Below are 11761 nucleotides of genomic sequence, written 5' to 3'. Positions count from 1 at the left end.
GCCATTCTCCTGCCTCAGCCTCCCAAGTAGCTAGGACTACAGGCGCCCGCCACCTCGCCTGGCTATTTTTTTTTGTATTTTTTAGTAGAGACAGGGTTTCACCGATGACTGGCATATCTTAAGGGACCAGATGGCCGTTAACACTAAACAACCATTCAAATTCTACAGATATCTTTTTATTTCACATAAACCTCAGTGACTATTCTGTCTACTGCTTCATCATCACTGCCTAGAAAAGGTGTTCAATAAATACTGGATGAATGGATAGAAGGATGAAAGAAGCAACCCAGTCCACAGATACAGAGGCCACAAGCAAGCAAGCAAAGCCTCTTCTGGATGATCTCCCCTCTCTGGTGGGGTTCAGAATCTCAGGAGCCAGTGGTAGAAATGGCCAGTACTGACCCACAAATTCAAAAAACAAGGAGAACTGGCATTTATTATCTACAAGAAAATACGATAGAAGGTAAAGAAACTACAAAGGATCATATCTAAGACAAAGGTATAAGAAAATAAGCTGTGTCGGCAACAGAGAGCAAGCGAGACAGGTTACTAAGAACCTAGAGATGACAAAAAACTAAACATCTCTGAACGGGGGAAAGAAGCTTTTACAGCGTCCCTGTGGCCTGTCCAAGTTGACTTGGTAGAACACGTAAGTGTGTCAAGACATAGACCAACACCTTTAATTGTGAAGAGACTTTAAAAAGGTAAAAACCGGCCAGGCGCAGTGGCTCACGCCTGTAATCTCATCACTTTGGGAGGCCAAGGCGGCGGATCACAAGATCGGGAGTTTGAGACCAGCCTGGCCAACATGGTGAAACCCCCATCTCTACTAAAAATATAAAAAATTAGCCAGGCATGGTGGCCCGTGCCTGTAAGCCCAGCTACTCAGGAGGCTGAGGCAGGAGAATCGCTTGAATCCGGGAGGTGGAGGTTGCAGTGAGCCGAGATTGTGCCTGGGAGACAGAGCAAGACCTGTTTCGGGGGAAAAAAAAAAAGGTAAAAACCTCTTACTATAGCATCTCAATTTCAATAGCATGCCCCTCAAGGGTCCAGGAGATAAGGCACGTTTGTCTTTGCACATTCAGAGCCCAAGACACTTTAGAGAGACAAGGAGACAAAGTAGTAGCAACGAAGGACACTGGGGAGGCTGGAGGAGCAGGAAATACTATCTCAGAGCTAAGTAAAGTGCTTCAAAAAGGAGGAAGTGATCAACGATGTCAAACATCACTGACATTTGCCCAATTAGTGATAATGACAGTGGCACTTGATTGTCAGTACAATCAAGAATGGCAGGAGAAAAAGTAGAGAAAGTTGAAGTTTTAGGAGTTTTGCTATTAAAGAGGGACAGAAAAAACATACTCAGAGGGGAATGTGAGATTAAAAGTTTGTGCTGTAGTCTTTTTGTTTTAAAGATAAAAGACATTGGGGCCGGGCGCGGTGGCTCAAGCCTGTAATCCCAGCACTTTGGGAGGCCGAGACGGGCGGATCACGAGGTCAGGAGATCGAGACCATCCTGGCTAACACGGTGAAACCCCGTCTCTACTAAAAAATACAAAAAACTAGCCGGGCGAGGTGGTGGGTGCCTGTAGTCCCAGCTACCTGGGAGGCTGGGGCAGGAGAATGGCGTGAACCCGGGAGGCGGAGCTTGCAGTGAGCTGAGATCTGGCCACTGCACTCCAGCCTGGGTGACAGAGCAAGACTCCGTCTCAAAAAAAAAAAAAAAGATAAAAGACATTGTAGCATGTTGTATGCTGATGGGAATGATCATGTAGAAATGTTCATCTAAAATAGAACAACTGCTGGGGTAAAGTCCATGAGCTGGTGAGAAGGAACAGGATCCAGTGTCTGGTGGAGAAGCTGTTCATAGACAGATAAACAGTTTATCCATGTAAGTGGAGGGAAGTGAACTTGATGGGGTACCTGAGCACTCAGGTTAGTAGATATGGAGGTAAGGACACGTACAAATTTCTCACAGAAACAGGAAAACATACGCATTATCAGCCAAGAGTGAGGAAAGAGAAGAAAGTGTTACAAGTTGAAGAAAATGAGGAAGTATGTAAAAATTATCCAAACAAATGGGAAATAAGTGGACTAGGGAAATGTAGGATTTCCAGTCAGCACTAAAGGCCCATAAAGATCAGTGGTCATGACATTAAAGTTAGAGTAGTCAACATGCCTGAGTATAGGTGCAAAGGAAAAAAAAGCATAAGGAAGAATAAAACTTTTCTTTGTGTCTATCCTTCAGAGAGTAGACGCCATATAAAAGAGCAGAAAACTAAGCAATCGGATTTCAGGCACTTGCTTTCCTCCCTTGGATATATATACATCTAAGCTTTTCAGCATATACATAATTTATGTCTATTTATATGGTTTAGATGGAAAAATAAATACAAAATACAAAATAACTTACTCCAAAAGCTAACACTATGTATCTTTAGGGTAACCGAAATAAGGAAATCATTTCCTGTATGTTCTCCCACTTTTTAACTCTGAGAATCTATTACTTTTACAAAAAGTAAAAAAAATTCCATGAAAAAAATTATAATCCAATGATATACAAACAAAGCCAGTGCCACAATATGTTGACTGTCTGCAGACAGATGGGAATTGCATACCACATTCTGGCAATCTCCAATACAGGTTGAATACCCCTTATCTAAAATGCATGGGACCAGAAGTGTTTGGGATTTTGGAATATTTTGATTTTAGAATACAGTATTTGCATATACATAATGATGTTTCTTGGGGATGGGACCCAAGTCTAAACACAAAATTCATTTACTTTTCATATATACTTTATACACATAGCCTGAAGATAATTTTATACAATATTTTAAGTAATTTTGTGCATGAAACAAAGTTTTGACTGTGTTTTGACTGTGACATCACATGAGGTCAGGTGTGAAATTTTCCACTTGTGGAATCATGTTAGCTCTCAAAAAGTTTCAGATTTTGGAGCATTTCAGATTTCAGATTTTTGGGCTAGGGATCCTCAATCTGGTATATAGACAACTTAAAGATAACTCATATAGACCCCAGCTGATAATGGCAGAGCTTCTTTGGGTTCTAGTGGGTATATACCCTCCTCCCCTCCCTATTGTGCCACTGCCTACCCTACAGGAGATCTTCACCTATCCTAGGTCTCCTACCTATCCCTTTACTGGAGCTACCACCATGAGAAGGTTTGAGAAAGATCCTATTTCTATATTCGGGGCAGGAAGCATATACGGGTGAGGCAGAAGTCAGTGAGAGATAGGGAAAAGAACTCCTTCAATGCACATCTACTTTGCCATTATTTCCCAGATGCAATGATATATAGAGTTTCCAGTACTAGAAAGAACTGAGAAGAGCCACAGGCAGGGTCTACTGGGCAACATCAATAAATATAATCAGGTTTAGAAACCTCAAGGAAATGGTCTAAAAAAAAAACTAAATCTAAAAAAAATAGATGAACTGTCTATGTTAGGTTTATAATGCAAGTAATGTCATATTCTTAATTATTTCAAATGGTTTATATTGATTTGAAATGAAGAACAAATGTTTTCACCCTAACTTATAACTCAGATTTGCACAAGACCTAGCAGGAAAATTTATTCTATACCAAGTTTCATCAGTGAACATTTCCAAATCTTAGCATTAGGATAATATATCATTTTCTCTTAAGTCAGTGTTTGAAATCTGGTATGCCAATAAAATTTTATGTACACAGCTAAAATCAGACAGTTACAAAATAGAAGGCTGCCCTCAAAGCTGTTTAGCAACCAATTTTTCCTGATGTTTGCACTTTTCCAACAAAATCCTAAGAATCTGTAAACACAACATAATATAAAAACAAGAATACTTAAATATCAGCAAAAGAAACAATTTTAAAAATACATTTCAGATGTGGGGTAGAGATGAAAGACCTTAAAAAAAATATATATATATATAACATTGATATTGTTTGGCTGTGTCCCCATCCAAATCTCATCTTCAACTGTAGTTCCATAATCCCCACGTGTCCTGGGAGGGACCAGGTGGAGATAACTGAATCATCGGTGGTTTCCCCCATCCTGTTCTCATGGTAGTGAATAAGTCTCACAAGATCTGATGGTTTTAAAAAGGGCGGTTTCCCTGCACACACTCTCTTGCCTGCCGTCTTTGCTCCTCCTTCGCCTTCCGCCATGATTGTGAGGTCTCCCCAGCGATATGAAACTGCGAGTCCATTAAACCTCTCTTTTTCTTTATAAATTACCCAGTCTTGGGTATGTCCTTTTAGCAGCATGAGAACGGACTAATACAAATGAACAGCCTGCATTAATATACAACTGACCTTGTTCCCCTCCTCCACAAAAAAGGTGAATGTACAATGTTACCAAAAAATTGTTTTAACTAATAAAATTTCAGTAAGTGGGTAAAGAAACAAGTGAGAATAAATTAGCCTGCAAACTAAATACTAAAAATATTATTTTATTAAATGTTACCAAAGTGTTAGAGCTAGCCAATGTAAAGAATTAATAGAAAATTCAGTCATTAAAGTGACTTAGAAAAAATCCAAATATTGTAATGTAAATGAAAGCCATTCGCTACATGAAGTTAATTTAGTATTAACACTGAATAACTTAGGCCTTTAGTGGTAACTTTGAAATTACACAACTAAGTTAGAGTTTTGGATGTAATCCAAGAAATTATTACATGTGAATGAAGCTAGTTCAAACACTTGCAGGCTTATAAAGTCTTACAAAATTTTATGAAAAACTATTTGAAAATAAGAAATTTTAATTTCCCCAAATCTACGTCCTTTCTATTTTTTTTACCCGCTGTGACTTCTGTAAATACAGTGTGCCAGACTCGGCTATAAACACCTAAGTGGCATGGAGCACAGTATTTTTTTTTTTTTTTACCAGACTTTTAATTATTTCCTTAAATCTATCAGTTCACTCACATGATTACAAACAATTGGTTTCCCAACAGTGAAATTCCTTCTCACCTGTCTTTGATGATCCAGATCTGCTTTATTACCAATTAAAATCATTGGGAACTCATCACGATCCTTTACTCTGAGAATCTGTCTTTGAAACTTATAGATTTCTTCAAAACTTAAAAAAAAAATCAAAAACAAATTAATCAATTTGGTCAAGTTATCAGAATTCAGCAAGTCTCATGTCCCTTTTAGTACTTTATTTTTCCTTTTTCTATAAAAACAAAAAGTCCAAATTCAATAAAGTCTAGTGATCTTGACAAAAACAGTGGATCTACATTCTAATATGGCACAAACCTGCCTCTATCTGTGACTGAAAAGACCAACAGGAAGCCCTCGCCAGTCTTCATATACTGTTCTCTCAGGGATTGAAACTCTTCTTGTCCTGCTGTATCCAAAACTACAGAAAAAACAACAAATGTAATTATACTTGTGCTTTCATTTTATAAACTGCTTCCCCACAAGGGCAAGACCAATTAATGTGGGTCCTCTAGAGAGCTTCATACTTGGTATAATATAGAAATGGCATTCCTTTCTTAGTACTTTATTCTTAATACTAAAGACAAATATATTCTAATGGCAGACAGTTACAGAGTTTATCTTCATCAGTACTGGTTGACTTTGTGGTTAGAATATATTAGCATACTAACTAGAAGCTTAAAAATAGCAAATACATTTAATCAGATAGAGTCAAGTAGCCTCTAAAATCACTTGAATGTTTTATCCCCTTCATGGAAAAAACTGAAAAAGATACTTGTAAATTCAATAAAGAAATCTGAGTTATAACCACCATCCCCCAATACCATACTTAGTACAGCTGCTAATGTAATTTTTGATCTCTGCAAATAAAAGAATCACACATATTAGAAGAACAGGGCTTTCCTTGTGGAGAGTTAGGATGTTTAGACACAAACAGTATTTGTTAAAGCCTCTGTGCTATAAATTCTAAGTAACAAATATCAAACCTTTTCTATATTCACTTCATCCATTTTAACCTTTGCCAAAAGGTAGGAAGAGTTGAGACCTGGCAGGTTTTTTCCAGTTGCCCCAATAAAATCAACTTCAACAAACTGCAATGAGACTAGTTTCACTAGAACAAGATCAGTACAAATATTGTTTTACTTTTCATTTACTGAAGAATATTTAAATTACCCATTTTGCAGACTCTTCAATCAAAACTTACAAATGACATGGGCTAATATTCCAGATCATCTAAATATTTCAAATATATTTAACATAGCAAAACATCAGAGCTTACTTTTTTAAAATATATGATATGCAAATTATCAAATAAAGGAAGTTTACTTACTATTTAGCCGGGCTGCTCTGTCATCTATCACACACTGCTTTGTGTAAGAATCTTCAATGGTTGGATCATAATCCGTTACAAAATAGGACTGCAAGAAAAGAAAAAACCTTATTTTAAAATTTATGGCCAGGCATGGTATCTCACACCTGTAAATCTAGTGCTTTGGGAGGCTGAGGGAGGAGGATCACTTGAGGCCAGGAGTTTGAGACCAGCCTGGGCAACACAGCAAGACTCTATCTCTTAAAAAAAAATAAAAATAAAAAATTAAAACATTAGCCGACGTGGTGTGTCCCTGTGTTCTCTGCTACTTGGGGGGCTGATGTGGGAGGATCACTTGAGCCCAGGTGGTAGGGGCTGCAATGAACCATGGTTGTGCCACTGTATTCCAGCCTGGGAGACAGGACAAGACCCTGTCTCAAAAATAAAAACAAATAAAATAAATAGAATAAAAAATAAAATTTATTGATTACCTGCCTACCAATGTTACTTTGCTTGACAAATTCCACTTACCCAGAACTAATCAAAACATTTTCACTGTACTAGGGTTTACCCTATATGTCAAATTCCCACCAAATGTTCTTATGAGCACTTTCACATGAGCAAAAGGTACTAGGTATCTCTAAATGTTCATATCTGAAATACGCAAGATTGCAAAAGATCTACAACTTTTTTTGTAATTATTTAAGGTTAAGAATCTAGATCTCAAACTCTAGAAAAATTAGAAAACACAGTAAGTTATAATTCAGACCTATTTGAATTAGCAACCTGATTATAATCATCAGTCCTAAGAAGACAAGTAGCTGGAAAGAAATGGAGACAACACAAAGAAGCCTGGAACATTTCATCTTATACCTTTCTTTTCTCACACTTTGTCTTATTCCTCTTTAAACTCTTATGTACTATAAGAAAATACCATTTTGAAATTTTTTCATCTGTAGGAACCTCAAACTTATTCTTTCAGTGACACCTTTTTTTGTTTTTTAAATCTTATATTCTATTCCTCTCTTCTTTGATCAAACCCTCCCAACTATTGAAAAAAAAAAAAAAAAGGACAAAAAGTATCCAAGTAAGAAGGGAAGAATCTCAGCCTATATATCAGTTTTCTTTAAAAGGGTTTTAAAAGTCAGCTACTCAGGAGGCTGAGGTGAAAGGATCACCTGAGCCCAGAAGGTCAAGGCTACAGTGAGACATGATCGTACCACTCTGCACTCCAGCCTTGGTGACAGGATGAGACCCTGTTTCCAAAAAAGAAAAAGGTTTAAAAAAGAAAACAATAATAATCTGAGAAAGTGCATTTCCCTCTTTTTACAGAAGGGCACTAACTAGGACACCAACATTATCCTCCTTTTGTTCTGAGTATCTCCTTTCATCTACTTTGGACAGACTTCCTCAAAGCCCATTTCTCCCACTGGCTCATTACAAAATCTGAAGGAATGATTTGGAAGGAGACAGCTTAATGCTAGGAACTAGCACCAAGGGTGTTTAGCCTTCTTCAGGCAAGGGTTCCTGGCTCTCGCGACCCAACAGTTGTGGTGACCTACGCAAACACCAGAGAGCTACTCAGAAATAAGCACTCGGAGCAGGAGAGAAAAGAACCCCCGGGTTTTGGGAGGAGATATACTAATCTGCCTGATACCATGACTTTAAATATTTTTTTTTGAAGGACACTTTCCACATTTTATTTAAGTCTTAAGAATAACTTTAAAGCCAGGCATGGTGGCTCATGCCTGTAATCCTAACACTTTGTGAAAATCACTCGAACCCAGGAGTTCCAGACTAGCCTGGGCAACAAGGTGAGACCGCATCTCTACAAAAAATGTAAGACTTAGCCAGACGTGGTGGGGTACACCTGGAGTCCTAGTTACTCTGGAGGCTGAGACAGAAGAATTGCTTGAGCCTAGGAGTTCGAGGTTGCAGTGAGGTATGATCATGTCACACTACACTCTAGCCTGGGAGACAGAATAACACCCTCTTAAAATTTTTTTTAAGTTAAAATTAAAATGTTTAATCACAGAATTCCTATATTCTGTGATTACAGAATATCAATAATCCTATTTCTTTTTTGATATTTCACTTAAATGCATGCTTTACTGAACAAAGTCTGTAAAAGAAATGTTTACCAACAGCAGTAACTTTTAGTAGGAAGCCATCTCCTCCACTACTCCATCACCATTTAAAAATAAACAAGTATCAATTCACTTAACTAGGCTAAAAAAATAAATAAATAAGCAGGTATCAAAACAATCATGATCTTACTTTTTGGCAGCCATGCCACTTCAAAAAGTAAATAAATTTTACTGGCAACAATATTCTCTATACCCACTATTCTACACAATAGGAATCAGCAGTCTTTCACAAGCAAATTGGATAAAGCATGCTCTGTACTTTTTAAGATTCGTTTCTTGAAACATGTTTCCCCATATGCCATGCTTTTATATCTTGTAAAACCTGAATTTCACTGACTACTCCCAGTTGATGCCTAAAAGTGCTGCACTGTCCCTATCAATTTGGCCTAAAATATAATAAACAAATGTTAAATACATTTTTTACAAATGTCTAAGCCATGCACAATAACTAGAATTATTTAAATGTGACAGTTCTTGGCATTGTGAGATTAAGATATAAGCATGTACGAAAGATTGTTGGTTTGATTGTTGTATAAAAGACTGTTACAACTTTGAAGTCCAGTATAACAAACTGTTTTACCTCTACTAGCTATGAACATTTCTTTGGATGTCTTAACTCTTGAAACACAATCTTAGTATTACAAGAATTTTGCCACACTGCTACATGCATTTATTCCACTCATACTAATTTTTAAGACAAATTAATTGTTGGGATTTTTGGATATTTAGGTTCACATCTAATCTCTGCTGTGTCCTATCTTCAAACTTTGTCTACAGAGATGATCATCATCTACTTGCTATACGTAAATTATAGAGCCATCCACATTGGAAGATTCCTCCTCCAACGAAACATCACTCTGGGAACTGACTATCATAGAATCAAAAACCTCTTTCCCTCTCAAAATTCTAACAAGACAGGTCAGAATATCCCTAAGAAGAGCATTCACTGTGTGCAGGTAACAAATACAAGCATCATCCCCCACCAAAAAGGCAACATTTTTGTTAAACTTGGATACCAGATATTTGAGGCAACAGATCACCAATAAGTAATCAGTCCCAGTGATGAACAGTCCTGGGTTTAATTCTAACTCTGCTACTCTCTAGCTGTGGGACCTAAGGCAAATCACTTTACATGTCTCATCTTTAGCATCTATAAAACAGAGACAGAAACAAAATCCTGTGAAGCAGGTAGAATGAAGTAATGCATATGAAGTACCAAGGCATGCTGATTAATAAATGTCAACCATAATAATAATAATAACTTATTTTTGTCATGCGGTTAAACGGTGTGAATTAGTGTTTTTTACTCAAGTATAAAGATTTGCTAAGCTCAGGAGTAGCTGTAATAATTCCAGTCCTAGTTACACTTCAGACCAGCCACATGACCTCTGGGACTTGATATCCAAACACTGTGAATCAAGATGAAAGCTGGGGTTCTGGAAATAGTCTCTGGATTTGAGCAGCAACTACACCGGTAATTTACGTAAGTAAAAACCCATCAAGCTGTACATTTAAGATCTGTACACTTTTTTGTACATATATGAATACCTCTAGAGAATATATAAATTAAATGGCTTCCTGATGCTTATAGGATTCCATAGTTTCTTTATGTAGTATGCAAAGCCCTCCAGTCTTTATGTAGTACGCAAAGCCCTTCAGTTTGATCTGTGTTGTTCACCATGCAAAGCCCCATTTCCAACTACTTTGAAACCCTTCGGCCAATTGTCCTTGCTCTCTTGATTTCACTCACTCATTTGTTCAGCGATCATGTATGCAGCACCTACTAAGAACTCCATAAAGACAAGGTCTCTACCTTCAGAGCCCAGTGTCTTTTATACAACAATCAGTAGTTGAGCTATTACTGGGGGCAAGAGGGATTGGGGCATTTTAAATCTATACCCAAGACAAAGAATAGAAACAGCATGAAGTGCCAATACCATGCTCGTTCAGAAGGCAAGACAAGTTAGGCAGTTAATACTACAGTTATGTACAGAACTATGTGTGCATTCACTTACAAACACAGAGCCTCAGCAATTTGCCAGAAAACAGTCTCTCTCCTGAATTTATAAAAAGTTACTATATCCTAGAAAGGATGCTCTGTAGTAGAAAGAGAAAAAAAGAAAAAGAAAAAAAAAAACCCAGCACAGTATTGCACTGAGCTAGAGAGTAAAGGTTCAGGCAAGGATAGGGAAAGAGGGTGGACCCAAGGGCTCAAGAGTACAATGAGGGGAAAGGAAGGGTGGAGGATGGAGAGAGCACATGTTTCCCGATGGACATGAAAGGATGTGTGCAGAAGGATCCTAGTCAAAAGACAGGGAATACCCCCATTCAAAGGGCAGCATGCCTTCCCGGTAGTATGGAAGGGCAAATGAACTTCAGTTTCTTTAAAGTTGTCAGGAGATACGGAGAAACATTTAGGATTAGGGAAGCTATCACATTCAGACAGAGATAAAATCTGGTCTGGCAAGCCTGGGCAACATAGCAAGAACGCCATCTCTACAAAAAATAAATTAGCCAGGTGTGGTGGCACGCACCTATAGTCCCAGCTACTCAGGAGGCTGAGGTAGGAGACTGAGGTAGGAGGATTGCTTGCGCCCAGAAAGATGAGGCTGCAGTGAGCCATGACGGCACCACTGCACTCCAGCCTGAGCAACGAAGCAAGACCCTGTTTCAACGCCACCCCCTCCAAAAAAAATTGATCTGGGTAAGTTTGTCAGAAGCCCCTAATAATGCCAAAGTATAATATTATGCTGGGATAAGCAGGATAATCCTGCTTACATGCCACTAGATTACGTAACAGAAGCTCGGGCTGGCCTCCTAAGGAGAACTGCCAACTCAGTATCTCCCCATTCAAAGAAGCTACATTAAGGAGGAAAAGAAGGAAGGAAGGAGAGGAAAGGGGATGAGTTGCCCTTCAGCATTCAGTGGTAAGGAGTGACAACTCACTTTCTCCTGACACCAAGCTATTGGTGAAAGTGTAGTTCCCAAACACTGCCACATAGTGGTGCCTGGTCTACACACTGGAACTGGTAATTTACTGGAAATTCTAGGAAACTCAGTGAATCCAGCACACTGGTTAAGTCTACCACCCCTTGCATAGAAAAAGGATAGGCTAGATCTAAGGTACCACTGGGGAGCTGTAAACAAATGCAGGGCAGTTCTGAGCACAGCATCATTCTCAGGCCAGTCGCAGGAGTTCTCCAAAACCACAGGGTATAAAAACGGGGAGGGAAAAGGAGAGGAGAGGACAGAAACAGACGAAACAAGTGTAGGAAAACCCTGAAAAATACTGAATCTGGGCAATGTGTATATGGTTGTAGGTTCTCTGAACTTTTGTATATATTTGATAATTTCATATTAAAATTA

General features: G+C 38.3%; 1 protein-coding gene across 1 annotated transcript in view; it reads right to left on the bottom strand.

Moving 5' to 3' along the window:
* RRAS2 (related RAS viral (r-ras) oncogene homolog 2) overlaps positions 1-8539 on the bottom strand; it is a 19913-nt gene extending 11374 nt beyond the window's left edge. The window contains exons 1-4 of the mRNA XM_011954283.1: positions 8526-8539; positions 6270-6376; positions 5258-5360; positions 4970-5078 (exon numbers count right to left, since the gene is read on the bottom strand). Of these exons, the coding sequence (XP_011809673.1) occupies positions 4970-5078; positions 5258-5360; positions 6270-6376; positions 8526-8539 (333 nt within the window). The remainder of the gene's footprint in view (positions 1-4969; positions 5079-5257; positions 5361-6269; positions 6377-8525) is intronic.
* Between the last annotated feature and the right edge of the window lie 3222 nt (positions 8540-11761).

The sequence above is a fragment of the Colobus angolensis genome, unplaced genomic scaffold, assembly GCF_000951035.1.
Source record: "Colobus angolensis palliatus isolate OR3802 unplaced genomic scaffold, Cang.pa_1.0 Scaffold380, whole genome shotgun sequence".
Lineage (NCBI taxonomy): Eukaryota > Metazoa > Chordata > Mammalia > Primates > Cercopithecidae > Colobus > Colobus angolensis.
This window is presented reverse-complemented; position numbering and strand designations above follow the sequence as displayed.